The sequence below is a fragment of the Myotis myotis genome, unplaced genomic scaffold (genome assembly GCF_014108235.1).
Source record: "Myotis myotis isolate mMyoMyo1 unplaced genomic scaffold, mMyoMyo1.p scaffold_m19_p_21, whole genome shotgun sequence".
In the NCBI taxonomy this organism is placed as follows: Eukaryota; Metazoa; Chordata; class Mammalia; order Chiroptera; family Vespertilionidae; genus Myotis; species Myotis myotis.
Genome location: NW_023416326.1, coordinates 9,272,460 through 9,295,244, shown reverse-complemented (window position 1 = coordinate 9,295,244; position 22,785 = coordinate 9,272,460). Strand labels below are relative to the sequence as shown.

The 22,785-nt window shown below is 42.0% G+C and overlaps 1 protein-coding gene across 10 annotated transcripts in view; it reads right to left on the bottom strand.

Moving 5' to 3' along the window:
- Positions 1–22,785, bottom strand: part of ESRRG (estrogen related receptor gamma) — a 460,187-nt gene that overhangs the window by 49,895 nt on the left and 387,507 nt on the right. For all 10 annotated transcript variants that reach the window (XM_036354663.1, XM_036354656.1, XM_036354664.1 and 7 more), the window contains one exon: positions 1,876–1,986. In XM_036354663.1, coding sequence (XP_036210556.1) covers positions 1,876–1,986 — 111 coding nt within the window. The remainder of the gene's footprint in view (positions 1–1,875; positions 1,987–22,785) is intronic.

The window sequence follows — 22,785 nt, the reverse complement described above, 5'->3', positions numbered from 1 at the left end:
GACGGAATAGCCCGCAGCACTGCTTCTAGGTAAATCTTATTTAATGTTTCCCTAATTAGAATCAATAGAACCCAATTTCCACTCTGGGGTTTTTGCGCTCCCCAATCAGTCAGGTTCCAGAAATCTCCCCAGCCACTCTCGGCCGACGGCCCATGCACCCTCTCCTGACACTTATCCGACAGGATCTGAAAATTAAGTTTTATAAATGTTTGTTACCAAAACACACTAATTGGATGGACTCAGGAAAATTAACACAGAGGCCTTGAGATAATGAGTAATGATTTATTAGGAACCCTCTTTATCTCAGACAAATGCAGCTCAGTGAAATTGCTGTAATCTCCTTAAAGGTACTTGACATGCCACTTCCCAGTTCCTCAGGTTTACGCCCCAAACCATAGACGTTCCTTTATCGTGGGCTGGTGTGCATTTTTCTCTCCGGAGAGGAACTTATCAATGGTTTTGGTCAATGTTTGCATAAAATGAATGAGAAATGGGCACTCTGTGTATTACCGAATCCAGGCAAACTAAACCTCTAATGAAATTAAGCATTAGTGTTTATTGCACTTTATTGTATTATCAGAAAGTTTTTTTTTTATTATAATGTGCAAAATCTGCTTAATGCAGTCCGGGATTGTATTTGCAGAATGCCAAGGAGCTTATGCAGGCTGCGGAGAAGATGCCAGATTGGACAATTGAAGGTATAATCAACATAATGTTTTTTGGAAAGGCAAAAGGAAACTATGCCATATGTTCACTTAAGCTTTAATTTTATGTAAAACTGGTTGTTTTCCCTTTGACATCGTTGAAATGTCCTTTCGTTTACAGTTCAGGGTCTGTTTTATTTATTTAACCCATCCCCATATGCTCACTGTACGGTGCGCAGCAGCGACCCCTCCTGGAGAGTCTGAATTAGAAGCAGAAGCTTCTTTCTCTTCCCTTGAAAGCAGGTAACAAAATACCCCTGTCTTTTCTGGAACTGCTATCAATGTGAGTGCGTGCTGGGCGTGTCTCCTGAGACAAAGACAGCTGAATGCCAGCACCGTCTCCACCAAGAGTCTTCTCAGTGCCTGATATGAACTCTTTGCATAAACCCCCTAAAATGCTAGGGCTGTTGCAGAGCAGCTGTGAACTGATTTTTCAGAAAATGGGATACAGTTATTGCCTCGATCTATATTCTAGCTCTTTTACTTAATGGCAAAGAGAATGGGGCTTGCATTTTAGCACCGTACCATCGCCCCTTCCAAAGGCAACCTGGCATTAGGAAGCCACGGGCTCTTAAAAAACAATTCATGATGCCCATAAGGACACCTGAGACGGAACCATCAACCTATGCTTGTTATTAGCAGGGCCCATTCTTGTTTTAATCTATTGCTAGCTAGTGTGTTAACCTTCTCTAGCTCCAAATTAATGAGGCTCCTAATGTATTTTCATGGGGAGGTTGAGCAGTCAAACTCATTTAGTTAGTGACAACTACAAAAATCACTTTCTTGTGAAATCTGAAACTAACAGCTCCAATGAACTAATGATCACAGTATGATCCATTTGATGTACCTCTGAAAATAAAAGGAACCAGTAAATGTAAAATCCGCACTATATAAGCAATGCCTTAATGTGCTTCTGCTTCCACAAAATGACTAGGCAAATACAGGGCAGAGGGAGGAAAAACCATAGGAAAGAAAAAGATCATTAGGTGAGTGGCTGTTGCCTCTCACAGGCAATCCTTGGGATTGGAGCCATGGCCCCCCAACAATGACAAACCTCCTTGGAGTTGGTAGGGATGGGCATGCCAAAGTGATACAGGGAGCCAACAGGAGGGAGGGGAGGGGAGGGGGAGATTCTGAGTGCTGGGCAGCCAGACATGTCTGCTGTACTTACATGGCTTTTTGGCTGGCTGAACCAGCTGGGGGTTCAGGTAGGGGCTGTTCTCCGCATCTATTCTGCGCTTGTACTTCTGCCGGCCTCCACGTACTCTGTCAAGACGCACTCCTGTGGGCAAAGACAGTCACATGTTTAGCATGGAGGTAGATCTCTTCAAAAACCAATTCAATGCATAGACAGCATCACCCATGGGTGCTAGGGAAATGGACAGAAAATGCACAATGGTCAAGGGGTATGAGAGGGATGTAAAAAAATTGGTGGCTACATCAAGATTGCTAGGGATTGGAAACCAAATCTAGGAGAGGATAATAAACCACACAGACATTTTATGCAAGGCCATCAAAGTGACATGTACACATCAAAGAAAAGGCACGTTTCATGTGAATTAATATAAAGAAACTGTTTCTCAAATTAAAGACAATGGCCATCTGTAACCTCTATATCAGTTACCCCTGAAAGCTCTATATGTAGGATTAGGTAGACCAGTCGGCCAGCTACCCAACCCTGGGGTTACCAGAAAACACTGTAGAGTTGAATTGCACTGCAAGTACCTACATGCCGTGCAGATGAGATCCAGGGATTGTCCCATATTAACATGTCTCAGAAGGAGAATGTTAGCTACATTTTGGGACACATCTGTATTTTCCTTCAAATGTGAGAAAGCTGGGAGTTGTTTTTGACTGAACCCAACAGGATGGAAAGAGGAGCTTTCTGAAAGGATCCAGACTAGGGTGTCAAAGAAGGGGTAAGTTCGCAGGGCAGAGCTGGAGGGAAAGTTAGGAAGCAGGCAAAAGTAGATGGGCTTTTGTAAAACCTTTTCCCAAAGAGTGATGGGTGGGGTCAAGATGCAGGGAGTTTTGCTGGCTGTGAGTTAAGAGATCAATAGCAAAAACGAAAGGAAAGGGATGAAAAATAATGTTTTGTTTATATGAGGGAATGGTGGGGAAGAGCTTGTCATTAACAACCTGGTTTCCAGTGGGACTGTAAAGTTTAGAACAGGACCTTATAAAACCATTGTCAAAACAAGGTTACTTGGGAGTAAGAATGAGGAGAGAGCCTCTTTTTTTTGGTAGTAGATTGTATCTTAATTGATGAAACCGTGTAACATTCTCCATTAATAAATTCAACCAAGCAATGCATAACCCATATTTTGGCATTTTTCAAACTGTGTACAAAATAGATTTGGTTTAATAGCATCATCAGTTTTATTATTTTACTGAAGGGCATCTCAGAGCCTTTAATAAGCAAATAGCCTCTGCAGAACTCTCAGAGGGAGATACGACCCAGGCAGTGCTTTTGCAAACCAATCTAACTAAGGATCCAGTTTGGGGAATATTATTAATACCATGTGACATGTGAGTTGTGGGTTACCTGAGGTACAGGAAACAGTTTGGGAAAGGCTGATATATCTCTAGGTGAATCCCCAAGGTCAATATATATATACACAAAAGGTAAGGATTATTAGTGATCCATACAATAAAGAAAAATATTTTTTATATTGCCTTAATAATAAATAATACTTTAAGAGTTGATGATCTTTTAGTGAAACACACAAACATACCCTGGTTTCTCAACAAAACCTGAAATGCCATATTGAAACATCAAAGCAGAATTTAACTCAAATCAGTAGACAACTTCAAAAGCAGTGAAGCAGGTTTAGACAAATAAATATTTTAAAAAACTTCAATGAGTTCCTTAACTTATTTCCTTTTCCACATATAGAATGGATGGAAAGACAATATCCTCTCCAAAGTTTTGCTGTGATGATCCAATGTTATATTAATATATTAATGCAATTGGATATTATACTAATGTAATACTAAAATATTTTATAAACCTTAAAATGCCAAGGAAAATAAAGTTGTCACTATCTCGTGATTTTGTTGAAATATTGCTATATTATCTTATTTAAAGATATTTTACATCATGCTTATTTATTGAAAATCCATCCCCATGGAGTTTGACAGTCTACCCTGCCTCAGTTCTGTACGTAAACAGATTTGGGGTATGATGGAGTGGTAAGATAATTCAAAAAACACAAGCCAAATAATGATACTCTATGATGCCTAAGTGATTTATAGAATTATTTGGTATCCCATTCTATTTACTATTCTCTCCTGTCACTAATAATATCATTTATGTAAGTGATTACTTTAGAATAGACAGAGAAATGAACCCAAATTCCATCAAAAAGAAGAATGTTTTCCCCGAGTTTGCTTTAAGGCACACAATACAAATTTGAGAAGAGAACTGATAATTATCCAATTAACCTGGTACACGTAAAAGCCTCAAACTATTTTAGCAGAAACAAATAAACAAACAAAATAACAATATTTGCAATCAGGACCTGAGAAATCCAGATTTGCTCTAAACAAACACCAGTCTAATCCAAATATTTCCATGAAAGGGCAATTTCACGTCTTTTCACATCTTTACAATCTTAAACACAAACAGCTTCTGTTTCGATGTCACTGGTAAGCCAGTTTGGAAAAAGTTTAAAAATAAGTTTTCTCTGAGGAAATAAGATACCCACTGTATCCAATATTTGACAGGATTTGAAATTAATTAAAGCATCTGGATTTTCCATTCAGGTGGAGACTGCCCTTATCTATTTTGTTTTTTCTAAAAGATTTTAATAGTTGGCATTGCCTACAAGTAGAGCATTTCCTCCCACATTGCTGCCTCTCTCAAATACTGCGTGAGCCCGCGTGGCCACAAGGGAATTGCAAATCTCACACACTGTCAGAATTTACAAAATTGGGAACGCAAGACTAGGGCAAGGAGGGGAAAAAATATGCTGGGAGGCAAATAAACTCCAAGAGACGTAAAGCAGTTCAGCACCAGGGCTTCTAAGTCAGCTAATTTTAAGTCTGCATTTTATGCCCAAATGCAAATTTTTATATGATATAGTCCAAAGTCAAAAGTATTGTTCGCATTTTTAACAGTGCAAAGTCTGAGGCATTTCAGAGAACAGCAAAAGACCTTCCCTGCAGAGAATTACCCAGGATATCCTAGCCTACTTTCCCAAATTAAAAACATGCCTTAGATAATGTTCCCAAACAAAGGTTTGCTGTACACATGAATTGCAAAGACAACTCCCTCCCCCTGAATACTTAAGATGCAGAGAGTCACATTAAAGTAAAAATACTTTTAAAAAAAAGATAATGAAGTGAATGACTACTAAATCAAGAGTTTTATTAAATAAAAGTAATCAGGTCAGCCGGTATGGCTCAGTGGTTGAGCGTGGACCTATGAACCAGGAGGTCATGGTTCGATTCCCAGTTAGGGCACATGTCCAGGTTGCAGGCTCGATCCTCAGTAGGGGTGTGCAGTAGGCAGCCGATCAATGATTCTCTCTCATCATTAATGTTTCTATCTCTCTCCCTTCCTCTTTGATATCAATAAAAATATTTTTTTTAAAAAAAGAAACTTGAAATAACCACAGACAAAGTGTTTTGCAGGGGGCACACTGCTGCATGGGGGGTAAAAGCACTTCCTCAGAAGCGCAGAGCCCTAATCTATGACACATAGGAGTACAAATTAGGTCATTGCAACAGGTGACATGTTTTAATTGAATGTCTTCTGTCTGTGATTCTGACAAAAGGTGAATGGAAATAAATGAGTCTGGCAAGACGGCCCTGAGCCTTACAATAGCCAATATCTCATTATTTTTAAACAGCTATCTATAAACTGATGCTGACAAGCCCTGAGCCTTTTATTTCTGCTCAAGATGAGGTAGCTGTGAAGGGGTGGTGGGTGGCGGGGAGAAAGAAAGAAAAAAGGGCACGCAGAACATTACATTAAACATGCAATACCGACCACTATCGCTTCCCGATGTAATTAAAGGAAATCTCCCATTCGAAGGGCACTATTTCTTACTTTGTGTGATGTCAGAAAGAACGAGAGAGAGCATGCTTGGCCTGCCTTTGCTAAACATAGAGACTGCCTTTTTAAAAAGGAAACTAAAAGGAAGTATTCTCTTTCCTTCTTTTTGCCTATTAAAAATTTCATAAACTGCCTGGCTGGTGTAGGTCAGTGGTTGAGTTTCAACCTATGAACCAGGAGGTCACGGTTGGATTCCCGGTCAGGGCACATGCCTGGGGCTGTGGACTCCATCCCCAGCATGGAGCATGCAGCATGCAGGAGGCAGCCAATCGATGATGTTTCTCTCTCACTGATGTTCCTATCACTCTCTCTCTCTCTCCCTTTCTCTTTGAAATCAATGAAAATATCTTTAAAAATAATAATCATAAACATTGGGGAAATGCATACTCTCGAGGCCAAAAAGAAAGCTGTGCATTAGAGTGTCGAGCCTGGTGGAGTCCACAGTCCATACATTTCTTCTTAAGTGAGGATGTGCAAAGAGTGTGTGGAAGAATACAGAAAACACTAGTGATATTTCCAGGTGCCAAATATGCCGGGTCTCATCGATGGAAAGCCTGGACTTGAACCAGGTCGTGAAGTTCCTGGTACACCTCCTGGGGTGTTGCTGTTATGAGGCGGGTAAGAAGAGGAGGTGTAAAACAGTGCACAAGGTGGAAGGTACCACTGCATCCTAAATGGTGCCAACGAAAGACAAATGCACTTTTACAGTCACAAGGCAGCTCAAGACCAGATCCTGGGAGGAAAGCCTCCACGTGGGATGCCCTCATGAAAGAGGAGGTAGAATTTCCCAGTGAAAATCTCCTTGCGATTTCCCAAACCGCCTTCTCTTCCTCGTTCTTGCCCACAAGGTCTATTTACATGTTTGAAACGCAATCTGGGTTAAAATGAAACGTAAAGATATTTTATTTATTTTGCATATTCATATTAATTCCACAAAAAATTTGAGGGTTGAGGGCATGGTGAGAAAAGATACTTTAGTTGAAATAGATTCGAAAGATTAAAATTCAGCCAAACGATTTTGGTATATGTATTAATTATATATTACTCACCATGCACATGCCTGTCACTTAGAAGGCACTCAGAAATACGAAGTGAATAAATAAATTTACAATGTGCTTTCTAGCCATGCACTAATCAGGTGTTTTTCATTTGATTGCTTTTCTTTTGATACTTCTACTAAACCCAAAATGTATATACAAAAAGGTAGGAATCTCTTGTCAATAATTCTTGTGTATTGTTTTCCTTAATATACTAGTATATTCTAACTTTAGAAAGGTAGACAAAGACTGCACTCATTTATGGAATATAATGAACAACATAAATTGATGAACAAAAACAGATCCAGAGACAGAGAAGCATCGATCAGACCGTCAAACCTCAGAGGGAAGGAAGGGGAGGGGGGGTAAGGGGGAGAGATCAACCAAAGGACTTGTATGCATGCATATAAGCCTAACCAATGGGCACGGACAACAGGGGATGAGGGCATGAGTGGGGGAGGGGCAGTGGTGGGATAAGGACACATATGGAATACCTTAATCAATAAAGAAATTTAAAAAAGAAAGGTATACAAAACTTGAAGACAACAAAATAGCAGGAAGCATTGAAAAAATGTTGAAAAGGATGACAGCAGAATTTAATTTTTTTCAATATGCATCCTGAATATCATACCAGGAAACCGTGTTTGATTTTTCTGGAAATCCCTCAGAGAGAGATCCTAAGAAAAACTGACTGATGAGAATTAGATTTAGATACTGAATATTGAGCAAGAAAGACCATAGGTATCCATCCTTGGGAAATTTGACAAATGAAGAAAGCCGTTCCCTTGCTGAGGCATTTCTATTGCTCTCCTGGCTGGAAGCAGATGAATGAGTTGGATCACGTGTTGAGCTCTCTTCCAGCTCCGAGATTCTATGAATGAAATGCGGTACTTAAAATGATGGAATTGACCCATGGACTCAAAGTACAACTGCCTTGGCAGTTGGAAGCATCAACACACTTCATATTTTAAATCAGGGAAGACCAGAGCCAAATGGACGGCACTCGTCAACCAGAAGGGCAGAAGGCTTCCTGGCACAGGTCTTCGCGCTCCCCTCCCGGTGACCTTGGCCAAATGCATTTCCTTTTGTTCTTGACGAGAATCAAGCAAACAAAGTGCCCGTGTTTGAAAAATGCTTCTAGCTTATTACCGCATTAGAGAAAGATCGATGCCTGTTGCACATCGCCATGGAGATGAAGTATGAGAAATAATACAAAGCTTCAGATTTGATTTTACAACATATAGACTAGTTTGTGCCAAGGAGAGGAAAATATGACCTAATAACAGGTATTTTGAAGACAACCAATGAGTAGTGAATGGCCATTCTGTTATGTAACTGAACTGAATCTGGGGTTTAAAAATAAAAAGGCATTTGGACAGTCCGGCTGGCTTGGCTCTGTGGTTGAGCATTGACCTATGAACCAGGAGGTCACAGGTTTGATTCCCAGTCAGGGCACAAGCCCGGGTTGTGGGGGCTCCATCCCCAGTAGGGGGCATACAGGAGGCAGCTGATCAATGGTTCTCTCTCTCCCTCTACCTTCCTCTCTGAAATCAATAAAGATACACACACACACACACACACAGTAGCGATTTCATTGTATTCTGGTAAAGTAGCATGTGGACTCTGGGGGAGGGATTAGTGAACTGTAGCAAAGAAACAATGTCCCGAGGCTTCTCTGTGAACTTTCATTCCAGTAGTTAAAGAGCATGTCTATCAAACCGCCTATGAGGACAAATTTATGAAAAACAACCAAGAGTAAAGCTTGGTTCTTATTAAGAAACATGAATATGTATGCAATTTTAGCCAGACTAAATGAACCCCAAAATGAATACATAAAAAAATAAGGACACTAATTGTCATAAGAGAAGGCTTGTCTCCCTTTCGGCTCTGGGAGCATTTATATTTAGAGTTTCAAAAGAGAATTCACATTTTTTTAAACACAACAATTCAGAGGGAGACAAAAGCAAAGGGATCTAAAATGAAACCGCTATGGAGCAAGAAGCATGTACAGTGTCTGCCCCGCTTGGTAATAAACCTTTTTATAGCAGAGATAGCGGTAGGCTTGCTAGGAACATAATACATGATAGTTAGTGTTCACACAATGGTATGTTATTGCTGAGATGTGTCCATTTCCTAAGCAGGACTCTACTTAGAAAGGTTAGAGTGAGCCATTAATCCTAATTTTTCATTAAACATCTTTGGAAACTGCACAAGCTCTGAGCAGAGTAAAATCTGATGTTAGCAGCAACAGTGTAAGCATGAACTGTATCAAAGAGAGTTGTGTGAATTCCTCCACATCTTTGTAGGCATGGGACATTAACATGTGTTCCCCTGGCTAAAGGTCAATCATCAATTAATTTGAATGAATACCAATACCTAAGTGGATTCCACCTGTGACTCCACCTTTATTTTCAGACTAAAGATCTCATTCAATGGTGTACATGGATCATTGGAGATTTTAGCATCTGAAATCAGTACTGTGTGAGTTTAGCAAACTTGCAAATTATGCTGCTGTTATCTTGTCTCCGTGGGCTACTGTTTCTTCTACAACCTTTTCATATAGGAAAACCCATAAAATACTCTAAATGTCAACAGAGGTTTTGGAGAGCTTCCAAGTTGATGAATACACTAAGATGCTCAGAGAATGATGTGCCCAGAGAGGACACAGGGGCTCAGGAATCTCCCCCAGACTCTGCCTTATGCATTTCTTCATTTTGGCTGTTCTTCAGGTGTATCCTTTATAATAAAATAATAAGTGAAGTACCTTCCTGAGTTCTGTGAGACACTCCAGCAAATTATCAAAATTAAGGAGTGGGTATGGGAACCTTCCATTTATAACCGCTGGGTCAAAAATATGGGTGGACTTGAACTTGTGATCGGCAGTGGCGGGCAGTCTTGTGGGACTAAGCCCTTAACCTGTGGGATCCAATGCTAACTCTAGGTAGGTAAGTGTCAGAATTGAATTGAATTGTTGAACAGCAGCTGGGGTCTGGAGAATCAGAGAACTCATTGTTGGTGTTAGAATAGACTCCAAAATGACAAAAACAAAACAAACAAAACAAAACAAACATTCAATATCAAGAACATCTAGATCTTGGCTTCTTAATGCCACTCTCCACCACAAAGAACTAAAGCTCCTTGGAGAAGCAGCCAACTCTAAGTAGAACATAAACCTCGGTTGTCCTTTTGTGCCAGAAATGGAACAAAGTGAACCAATGCCCTGGCCGGTGTGGCTCAGTTGGTTGAGCATTGTCCCTGCACTAAACGGCAGCAGGTTCAATTCCTGGTCAGCGCACATGCCCAAGCCGCTGATTTGGTCCCCCGTCGGGATGCTTCTGGGAGGCAACAAATCACTGTTCCTCTCTCATATAGGTGTTTCTCTCTACCTCTCCTTCTCCACAGGGACAATGATAAACCTATTTTTGCCTCACGCTGTATTAGATAGAGTTTTCAGTAATGCCTTGAGATTAATGTTTTTATTTTTAACATATGGCTCACTCTCCTTTTTTCTTTCCCTCTCTCATTTTCATCTCTTTTTTTCCCCAGGCGCCAAAAGGTGAGTACTACCTGGAAGCAATATTATCCAAATGCCCCATTTGAAAACTGATTTCGATTTTCTTTTTCCATATCCTGAACTTGGATTTTTTCAATGGATTTTAATGGCACTGGAGTTAGTGCAAGTTCAGGACGGAGCTGCCATCTTGGTAACATGTCTCAGAGGCGATCATTGGAAAAATATCTGTGTTCTGCTTTGTGATTTAGGAAGCAGTTCACCTAGTTTCCATCATCAGATTCTCACATCCACTCTGAGAGACAGGAATTGATATTTCCCGTTTCACAAAGAGGGAAACTGAGGCAGATTCCATCCCTGGCAGGGTTCCTGGGTGACAGTCAGCACACTGGCAACAGAACCACCTGGCTGCCTTCCGACATACCAGGCACTGTCTGCAGTCCAGCATTATGAGGAAGAAGAAGGAATCAGTTAGATAAAGAACTGCCCTGGAATAAGCCAGTATTGTTCCGGTTCCTCAATGTGGATGAGTAACAATCACGATGCCATCTCAACTAACGCACAGAGGGGCTGCAGTAATGTGTCTTCTTTCCATTGTCGCTTAGCTTCTTAGCAAAAATGGACAGTCCTTTATTGTTAATTGTGAGTTTTCTTTTAAAAAAGAAAATGAACAAAATCAATTATAGTTGTTGGCGCCTTCCATCTGTCTGAGGCACAACTTTACTGTTTTAATTAAATGGAAATATAGACCCATTGTTTTAAAGGCATTAAAAAGACCATTCCAACCTTGATACCGCCCCCACCTCCCCGAACCCTGTCTTTTTAACTTGGACTGTGCCTGACAATGAGGCCAGCCACTGCCTAGAAGATTGGATTCTGACAATGGTCCACTGTAAATCCCTGCCTGAATTCTAATTGTGTCCCTACAAATCCTACCACCTTGTTGTACACTTTTGCAGTTTGAGTAGTGACTGAGTTTAAAGTTACTTGATAAAGTTAGCAGATTTGAAATCAGAACGAACTATATGTAAGTTTAAATAAAATTCTAGGATTTACTAGGAGTGATTTCTAGGAGTGAATCCTCATAGCGGTACAAATCCTAAAACACAGGGGAAAGGTAACACTTACTGGTGTCTTGCAAGTTTAACTTCATGAAACAGGATCAAATCCCCACTCTCTCACTTCCCAGACATGAGATCTTCATCGCTTTGGGCTTCAGCTGCTCATCATGATTAAATGAGAGAATCTCTCTCTAGTACAAAAAATGTCAGCTATTCTGAGTATTTCCCATTGCATTAAGGATACACTTTTATCATACTTTAGAGTTTTAGTTTTTCAAATCCTGTTCTAGAAATGAATGCATTTTATTTTTAATACAACAGTAATATTACTGAATACCTCTTTGAATAGTATCTCAAGTTGTAATAGTTGAAGGATAGCAAAATGTCCACGGATATCTCTTGGTTCAACGGTTCCATCAGCCCTACTGTGTGGCCAGCCATCCAGTCTTTTCACAAACCTTCTTCTCTCCCTTCCACCTTTCAGAGTGGTCCTCTGCCTCCATCCCACCAGAGGACCACAGCTCTCAGCATCCTGGAACCAGCTGATGAAATCAGCTGATCCCTCCATTCACAATAAAATCAACTGGAAAAAACCGCCGGTTTGAGTTTGAATCACAGCTCTACCCTTTCCTCACATTGTGGCCTTTGTACACATCACTGACCCCTTGGAGGGTCTCACACTGTCCCTGGCACATAGCTGACATTCAGTACATCCAGATTCCCTACGGCCATTTTTCTTCTTCCCAGGAAGGATGAACATGGGAAACTGCAACACAAAGAAATTAGTCTCTATTGGGGGAATCTCGGGACTCTATCTTGGTAGAGAAGATACTTTGAACCTGGCCACCGCTAGCGCCTGTCCCATCACAACAGGTAACCAACCACTTCATCCATCCTGCAGAGAGTGGACTGTGGTAGAGGCGGCGTTTCTATAAACCTCTCCAGGAAGAATGCTGCAAGGACTTGTGTGAGAATGGGTAATCTATTTCCTCTCCTTCTAAGAAAGGCGAGAGGGGCATTGTGTTCCAAGCAAGTATTTGAAATACACGTTAGGAAAAAGGAAACCAGTATGATTACAACCAACCATTATGGAGCCCATGAAACAATGTTTAATCACAGAAAACATGGATTTGTGTCTGAGATGGATATTATTATTATGTGACCCATCATAATTAGACTTATTTTCCCATCCCATGAAATATGTTCAGGAAATTTACTGAGAAGAATGGACTAAAAAACCTATTTCAATTATTTCAGACAATTAAGTCTCAAATATGTTTTTAAAATAAAATGCTAACCAAAAATGCATAAAATGTCAATTTCTTGGAAAGGCTACAGCACAGATTTTATGTCTATTATGCTGTTAGTGCCTTTCTTTTATTCTTGGAGACAAATAACTTTTAACAAAGCCTAACTATCTGCCCATTCAAGTGCAAATCAGTGGAAAAACTGAGGGCATTCCTGGCTGTTTTATCTCAACTTCTGATTTCTTGGGATGCTGAATTTCTATTGCCTCAAAGCCCTCTGGGATCAAGTGAAGATTTTATTTTCTACAATCCCAGATTGGGGAAAACAAAGTATTCACAGCATTGGTTCTTTGCATAATTTTGGTAGAAAAATGGTAGAATAAAAAAAAAAAAATCTGCAACAACTTGGGTGCCTGAGTAGCACAGAGTAAATACAAGGGTGACTGCCCTATTCCATATGCATATTTTTTAATATCTTTATTGATTTCAGAGAGGAAGGGAGAGGGGAGAGAGCTAGAAACATCCATGATGACAGAGAATCATTAACTGCCTCCTGCACGCCCCCTACTGGGGATTGAGCTCGCAAACCCCGGCATGTGCCCTGACTGGGAATCCAACTGTGATCTCCTGGTTCATAGATCGAAGTTCAACCACTGAGCCAAGCTAGCCAGGCCCATATGCATATTTTGACGCATGCTGCCCCAAAGCCCATGCAAAGAGCAGCAGGGGATTATCTACAGCCACTTCCTCTGGAGAAGCACATGTGTTCTTATATCACCCCCCCCGGCCCCGCCCTCCGCAAGCCCCTTCCCTGGGGTCAGTGGGCTCACCGAGAAAGATGAAGAACATATAACACGATTACTGCACGGGTTTTCCCTAAATGCCTCGTGGCCATCGCTTTTCCCCTGTGTCCACCGCGTCACATTCCTGCCCAAAGTAATCAAGACTTCTGTCACCCAAGGACTCTTCATCCTCAGAGCGCCTCTCTCTTCTCCTGATAAGACTGCCAAGTCCTCTCTCTGCCAAGGAGCTCATGTGAACACTTTATTTTCGGTGTGAAAACAAAACAAAACAAAGGGCCCTGGTCCAGCTTCGGAGAGGGAGGGGCTCGTGCTCAGTCTTCCAAGTCACAGCATGAGGCTTGAAAGGGATTGAAACTGACCAGGGAGCCTCCCCCACAATCAGGATGGGGAAGCTGAGCCATTAGCTGGCCCAGTGGCCTCATTTCACTTTTATTTTATTTTATTTTTTAAAGATTTATTTTGATTAACCCTCACCCAAGGATATATTTCCATTGATTTTTAGAGAGAGTGTAAGGGAAGGGGAGAGACAGAGAGAGAGAAACATCAGCCTGAGAAAGACACATGGATTGGTTGCCTCCTGCATGTACCCAGACCGGGGCCTGGGATCAAGCCTGCAACCGAGGTACGTGCCCTTGACCGGAATCAAACCCGGGCCCTTCAGTCTGCAGGCCAATGCTCTCCACTGAACCACACCGGCCAGGGCTCACTTCTCTTTTCTGATGCCTCACGGAGGACTTGGGAGTGGAAGGAGCCAGGGATGGGGAGGAGGGAAGGAAGGAGGGTGAAGGGAGAGGGAGAACAGCACAGCGAGCTCTAAACCAATTTCTGTTTGTGAACATGAAACATTTGCATTCACTTTGGCCAACACCGCCCGCCAATGTCAATGCTGCCGGCCTATGTGCGCTGAATGTTTCACACGTGGGACAGATGGCTGAACCATTACAATGCGGTCAGTTCCAAAATAAGTGAGTCTCGGCTTAGGCTTCTGCATCCAAACAGTAACTAAATTTAATTTTTTTGCAATCAGCGGCATATGTTTGCATCTGCCTAGCGTATGACTTGGACCGGATCTGATCTGGCCAGGGCATCAGGAGTGCTACAGCTATACAAGGGCTAGTGTTGAATGTACTGCAAATGCCACAGAGGGACAGGTTGGTGAATTAAGAATATGCATTGCCTTTTGACCTCTTGGATCTCTATACTGTTTGTGATAAAGGGTAGAGCTACTGGCTACCTAGAGAGCTTCCCTGTTGCATTTCTAAAATGTTTAAACGTGTCCCATCCAATATAGTAATAACAACAACAACAAGTGGAAAACACATTTAATTTTCTATTACATCTCCAAGAGATTAGCCCGGCCGATGTGGCTCAGTGGATTGAGGATCCTTCCGTGCACCAAGAGGTCACCGGTTTGATTCCTGGTCAGGGCGCATGCCCAGGTTGCGGGGCTCAATCCACAGTAGGGGGCGTGCAGGAGGCAGCTGATCAATGTTTCTTACATGAGTATTTCTATCCTTCTCTCCCTTTCCCTTGCTCTCTTTCTAAAAAATCAATCAAACATACTTGAAAAAATAAAAGGGATTGGTCTTATCTTTGTCCTAATATATTTGTCCATTCAATTTATTCAAATGTATATAATGTGCTTATTTTGTGCCAGTCTCAGGGTAGGGATGGGGCAACATGAGAGTACCCTTTCCAGGCTCACAGTCTGTGGGGTGGCAGGCATATGGATAAACAATTGCAGCCGCATAATGAGTACTTTCCAGTCAAGGCATGGGCCCGGTCCCTGGAGGAGTGTGAAGGGGAAAATTTAACTTCTCTGGTGAAGTCAAGGAAGTATTGGGGTCCTCATGGAGATAAGATGTGAAGTCACATAGAGAGAGGAAGAGCATGGAAGGGCATTTTAGTCTCAGGGAACAGCAGCAGGAGAGGAGCAAGTGTAGAGAGGATCTGGCACTGCCGTCCAGCATGTAGCCATTCTCATTTCAATGTAAATGAATGAAAACAAAATCTAAAATTCAGTTTCTCAGTTCCACTGGCTACATTTCAAATGCTCCATAGTCACATGTGCCTAGGGGCTTCCATATTGGAAAGTGCAGTTCCAGAACATTCCATCACTGCACCAAGTTCTATTGGCCATTGGGGGCCAACTGGGGAACGTAGACTTTTGAAGAAAGACACGCTAAGAGGTTCGAAATGAAGGAAGGGACCTGGTTCTGTCGATCTTGAGAAACCACTCAAAGAAACAGAAGCTTTAGCTTAAAATATGGGAAGAGCCACAGATGAATTTAAGGGATGGGGTAAGTTGTGTGTGTCAGTGAGGGAGAGAGAAATGAATGATTTGATCAAATTTGTGTTTGAGAGAGAACTTCATTCAAGCTACAATGGTAGAGGGTGTGACATACGCACATACACACACACACTCCACCAACATGTATATCAACTATATGTAATTTTTTCTCTTATTTTTCAGTGAGTAACATTAATAATAATAATAATAATAATAATAATAGTTAACATTTATTGAATGCTTACCATGGACCAGTACTGTCCCCAAATATTTCATATGTGTTAACTCATTAAAGATCAAGGGGTGAAAAGTGAACCATGTTGATGCCTCTGGGCCAATATTTCTATTTAATTCTTCATATATATCATTTTATGGGACAAGAAATAAAGAACTATGGATAGCAGTAACTACAGAAAAACATGTGGACAGGTGGAACCGATGGCACAATTCCTTCTGCCAACCACACTTAGACATTAAGTAGGTGAGCTTGGATCTGGGGGCTGAGTTGACTGTAGCTGCTACGTGTGTTTGCAAGTAGGGAACACGGCTTTCATGAAATTGTCAGTAAAAATCTTCTGAGTTGCACTAATGGGAACTTCTCTACATAGAACATTCAACTAAAAGCCCTGATGGAAATTGTTCATATTGAAAACCTACAGTGTCAAACTGTGAGAAATGGGGACCACAACTATAAGCAGGGGATTCTCCAGTGAACTGCATCTCACCTAAATCCTGCACTGAGGTGGCTGAGTGTCCAGCCAAATCTCAGCTTTCTTCATTTCCTTGGGAAGGATATTTTGCTCACCATCCTAGTCCCTTAAAGTTACACTGTGCCCCACAGTAAGCTAGAAAATATACTTTCCTCTTTCATTAACAAAATCTGATCGAGGCTCCAGTGCAGAGAAAAAGGCCTGATATAGTCTGGGGCCTGGGTTTCCTTCCCATGGCTTCCCTCTAAGTCAATGAGTGGATCAGTCACAAAGAACTAATTGAATGCATACGCTGTCCCAAGAAGTAATCATGGAATAGGAAGAAGCTCAGAATTCTGACACTCAACATTTACAAAATCTAGTTATAAGAGAGAAAATATACATGTAGGAAATAATACAACAACAACAAAATAAAGAATCCATATTTATAAAAAGGATGTTATTACTTGAATCCTTGAGTGCTTCAGGGATTGGAGAATCTATACTAATAAAAGGGTAATATGCTAATTAGACCAGACATCAATCCAATGTCCTTCCAGACAAAGCCACGGTGTCAGGAGCTGAGGCAGAGGTGGTTAGGGGAGGTCAAGCCGGCAGGGGAGAGCAGTTAGGGCAACAAGGCCAGCAGGGGAGGGCAGTTAGGGGCAGCTAGGCCGGCAGGGGAGGGCAGTTAGGAGTGACCAGGCCTGCAGGGGAGGGCAGTTAGGAATGATCTGGCAGGTAGGCAGGTGAGTGGTTAGGAGCCAGCAGTCCCGGATGGTAAGAGGGATGTCCGACTGCCAGTTTAGGCCTGATCCCTACCAGATCAGGCCTAAACCGGCAGTCAGACATCCCCCGAGGGGGTCCCAGATTGGAGAGGGTGCAGGCCAGGCTGAGAGAACCCTCCCCACCCCCTGCATGAATTTAGTGCACTGGGCCTCTAGTTTAGAATAAAGTGATGCATGTAGAGACAGGGGGGCTAAGAAAGAGAGACAGACCACCTGTAGGAAGTTAGTTATAAACCACAACATGAAGAAAATGTCGGGGAACTAAACGCATGGGAAGTTGGGATGTTTATAATGGGTCCCAATGATTTCTTTCTGGTAATTTTATAATAAAGCTGCAACCACAGGTTCTAAAAATCTGAAAAGAAATTTAAGAGATAAAGTATGTGAAAGCTTGTACAGCAGATCCTTGAATAACATTTTCTTAATGTTATTAATTTAATTAATCATTTTCTTTAGCATCATTTGGTTACAACATTGATGAGATGCGGTAGGAACTTAATTAACTCTTGTTTATATCAATGAGCCTATGGTGAAACTGTTTTCGTTATAGTATGGCCTTTCGCTTAAAGTGACAGTACCTATGGACAATTTTAAGTGAGGACTTACTGTACAGGGCCATACGTCGTTTTCAAAGAAAAAAGAAATAAAAGCACATTAGAAAGTAGAGGCCTTTAACACCTCACAGTAAGAAATAGAACTTTACACCAAGTCCGTCCCTTATAATTTCTCAAAACTTTGCTCTGTACAATTTCTAATATAATTAATGGGATGTTTATAATGCTTAATGCTGAAAATCCTCCGATCTAACTAATTTTTAAAATAAATTATTCCACTTAACAAGGGGAAGAAATCCTTTCAATTTTTGCCCACATGCTGCACTTCTCCAAGAATTCCCCGTTCCCAGCTATTATCCCTGCCTCACAAAGAGCCCACTTAATAATGTTCACTCTAACAACCTCATTTATTTTCCAGAAAATTAACTCAGTTTCAACCCTGATTAATGATTTCATCTAAATGAATCAAATTAAAAATTGAAAATTATATTTCAAAAGCCCACGGAAAAAAAGTTGACCATTTCCAGTTAACAAATGATCCTTTCAAATACTAAAAGATGACCATGAAGGTGCGTGATGGTAATAAAATCAGGCTCCGGCCTGCCGCTTATCTGGAGGTTTGTGGAGGAGAATGAAAGGAAGGAAAAAGAAAGAAAAGAGAAAGAGAAAAAAGCTCCCCTGTACATTTTTTAACACCAAAATCCCTTGGGATACACCAAACAGACTGTTCCTTGGGGTTTGCCAGTAATCAGTGTCCCAAAATAATAGCATTTCCCTGTTAATTAACATGGGTTGGGCTGAGGATGCCCTCAGCAGTGGGGGCATTAGGAAGTCACACACACACACATTCACACTCTCACACACACACACTCACATACACTCACACAGTCACACACACACTCACATACACTCACACAGTCACACACACACACACACACACACTCACATGCACTCACACAGTCACACACACACTCACATACACTCACACAGTCACACTCACACACACTCTCACACACACACACTCACATACACTCACACAGTCACACACCCACACTCACATACACTCACACAGTCACACACACACACACACACACACACATACACTCACAAAGTCACACACACACACACTCACATACACTCACACAGTCACACACACACTCACACACACACACTCTCACACACACATACAGCCTCTGCTAATAAAACGTAATCCTTGACAATGTCATCTCTACCAGGTAGAAGCAGTTCCATAGGAAAAACAAGCAACTCATTACAAAGAAACTTCTTGTCTGACATTGTATTTTTATTTATTTATTTTTAAAATATATTTTTTTGATTTCAGAGGGGAAGAGAAAGGGAGAGATAGAAACATCAATGATGAGAGAGAATCATTGATCTACCTCTTGCACATCCCACACTGGGGATGAAGCCTGCAACCTGGGCATGTTCCCTGATGGGGAATCGAACCCTGACTTCCTGGTTCATAGGTCGATGCTCAACCACTGAGCCACACTGGCTGGGCTAACGCTGTATTTTTAAAATCCTCTATGCTCAGGGCTCACAGGGGAGGAGGGATGAGCAGGCAGAACACAGAGGACTGTAGGGCAGTGAAAACTATTCTGAGTGATACCATAGCGGTGGATTCATGCCATAAATCCATTGGTTCCAATGCACAAAGCACCAAGAGTGAACCCCCACGGAAACAATGAATTTTGGGGGACAATGACGTGTCAGTGTAGGTTCGATGGAAACAAATGTACCTCTTGGGTAGGGGAGGCTAACGGGGAGTGGGGGGCGGGGAGATGGCTGTGCACATGGCGGTATATGGGACTGCTTTCCATTGGATTTTGCTGTGAACCTAAAACTGCCTTAAAACATCAATTAAAATAAACCACAGAATCCTCCCTATAAGATTCCACTTTCGCGATCTCTAAATCCTGTGAAAAAACTTCAGAATAAAGCATCTTGTAATTTCCAACTAGATCCCCTTACTTAATTCAATGTTTAACTCTATGTCATCAAGTGGAACTAAGAGGGTGTAACTGGTCTTAAAGCCGGGACAGGGCATTTAACAGAGACATTCTCCATGTACGCAGGCCGCATCCTGGTCGCGGGCAGATCCCTCACCCCGAGCTCTCCCTTCTGTGCAGATTGTTGGAGGTAAAATAGCACCTAAACTGTGAGAGAAAAGCGGCTCTGCAGTCCTTTCCAAGTCCCTGCTGGGACCTGGCTCACATGGGTGGGGAAGGACCTTGCAGAGGCCTCCAAAGCCTGCAGCTGATTGGGGGAGGGGGCATGCCTGGCTCAGCGCACAAGCTCCAGCCCTGGCCACCCACAGGCTGCCCACCAGCCCAGATGGGCGCCCAGCCAGGGGTTCTGCTCACAGGATGATGGACGCGGCGGGGGAGGGGAGGGGGCGCCCTGTGAAGGAAAGCTGGCTGGCAGCCAGGGTACCCGCAGCCTCCCTGGGGCTCCCCTCCTAGCCCCTTTCCAGGGGCTGATGTGCAAATCAAAACCCATGTCAGAGGGAAACGGAGATGCAGAACACGTGCTGCGGTGAAGGAGGGTGTCTCCCCAAAACCCAGACTCTAAACCAGCAGTTCTCAATCTGTGGGTCGCGACCCCTTTGGGGGTCGAATAACCTTTCACAGGGGTTGCCTAAGACCATCGGAAAAGACATATATAATTACATATTGTTTTTGTGATTAATCACTATGCTTTAATTATGTTCAATTTGTAACAATGAAATTGGGGGTCACCACAACATGAGGAACTGTATTAAAGGGTCGCGGAGCCAGCACCAGTTTGGCTCAGCGGATAGAGCGTCGGCCTGCGGACTGAAGGGTCCCGGGTTCGATTCCGGTCAAGGGCATGTACCTGGGTTGCGGGCATATCCCCAGTAGGAGATGTGTAGGAGGCAGCTGATCGATGTTTCTCACTCATCGATGTTTCTAACTCTCTATCTCTCTCCCTTCCTCTCTGTAAAAAATCAATAAAATATATTTTTTTAAAAAATAAAGGGTCGCGGCATTAGGGAGGTTGAGAACCACTGATCTAAACTATAAGGAACACATCAGGGGAACCAAGTGAGGGTGTTATTTCGAACGTTTTCTAAACAGATTTCACTCTCATGAGGCGCTTGGGTCCTGACTCAGAAAAGTGACTTCAAAGTGAAAGAGCAAGGGCACCCCTGGATTCTGGGAGGAAGGGGGCGTGTCCGGGACACATGTTTAGAACAAGTTAGTATTTCTCTGTTCCTTTCCCCTCAGGGGCATGCTCCCCCTTTCCCTGTGGTCGCTGCTGTGCCCACAACCCCTTCATCCACGGGTTGGGGGATTATTTCATTAATCACCAACCACAATAGGAGGCAGGTATTACTGCCGACAATTACAAAGGGGAAATAGAGACACAGGAAAAGTGACCTGCATCAAGACCAAAAAAAAGTCCCATGTTATATGGCTCCTTTGCTATTATTAATCGGCCAGTTTCCATAGCCCTCCGCATAAAACTCCACCATCTATTCAAGGCCCTTGAATTGGGCCTTGGGGAGCATTACTCAGATGCCTCCATGCAAAGGGTTGAATGACCGGTCTAAGGGCACACACTCAGTAAATAAGCAAATGATGTAAATATGTGAACGTGTCTGAAAACTTCCTAGCGGTTCTGTGTTCTGCTTACATCACTGGTACTTTCAAATAGAGCAACTGTTCAACACACACGTAAGGCTTTTACCCACATGAGCACAGGTAGCGCTGGGTGGCACTGTATGAGCCTTTGACATCCATAGGGAACATCTAATGATCTGTGGGGACCATGACGAAGGGCCTGGCTATGCTGCACAGAAGATTCCCCACCCATGAAACTGCATTTACCCAAGGAGGTTAAGTGCTCATGGTCCCAGCCCATCTGGGCGTGACCACACTCTGTGACTGTTCTAGGCACGTACAGGCTTTTGATAGAAACTAAAATTTTGCCATGAAAGCCAGTATTCTTCAATATTAAGTATTATCTATGTCTTGGCACTTTTCAAACAATAAGGCTGAAATTGGGGGGGTGGGATCAGAACTAGGGCCAACTCTAATGAGTGCTAATACCATTTCCCCATGGACCACTGTGTCTGTATAATACCCATTCTGACCGGAAACACGTTGGCTGTGTTAAAGCCAGGCCTCCCTGGTTTATCTCTTCCAGTTAAGTGTTCCCAGCTGGGCTGATTCAGGAAAACAGAGAGAAGGTCTGGAGGGATTATTTTAAAATTTACAACAATTTCTCTGACATAGAGTCTCGATGAACCAAGTATTCAAAATTATGCCAATGAATTTCCTCAGCTAAGCAACACCTTGACAGCGTAACAGAACACTGGCATGAGTCTCCTCATGCTTAAGGTTCAAAAAATAAATGTAAACTCACTGTACATTCATTTGTCTTTAAATGAGTACCTGATCAATAATCTGACATTGTTCTCATTGCCTATATGAAAGAAAATTAAGACACAATAATTTCCAAGTATATCATAACTTAGTGTTAACCTCTATTTATACAGCAGGAAGGAAGGCAATGGATGGAAATACTCTGTTTAATTTGATTTCTGTAGATAGCAAATCTGATAATAATGATTTCAAAGCATTATCTTTTTACTTAAATGACTTACTTTAGCTGCTATATTGATCACCGTCACCACGGATTCATTTTCTTGGTCTTACATTTGATATTACTTAAAATCCCATTTTTTATCATTGCATGTGCTGTATGACATTTTAAAAATAAATTAATCTATGTAGTTTTTAAACATCATTTAATTTTCATTCATTCCTCCCGCGCATGTTTAATACTAAACTTTTTCTTACTTTAAAATATAAGCCAAAGCCCACACTCTACCCAAACTTTTAAAAAATTTATCTTATTCATCCATTCTCTTAAGACCGACACATTATTATGAATGGACCCTAATTTTCACTGAAGCAGTTTGCAAATATTTCCTGTAACTTTATTTACCAATCTGCCTTATCTGGTTTGACTGGGGAGCTGGATGAAGATAGATT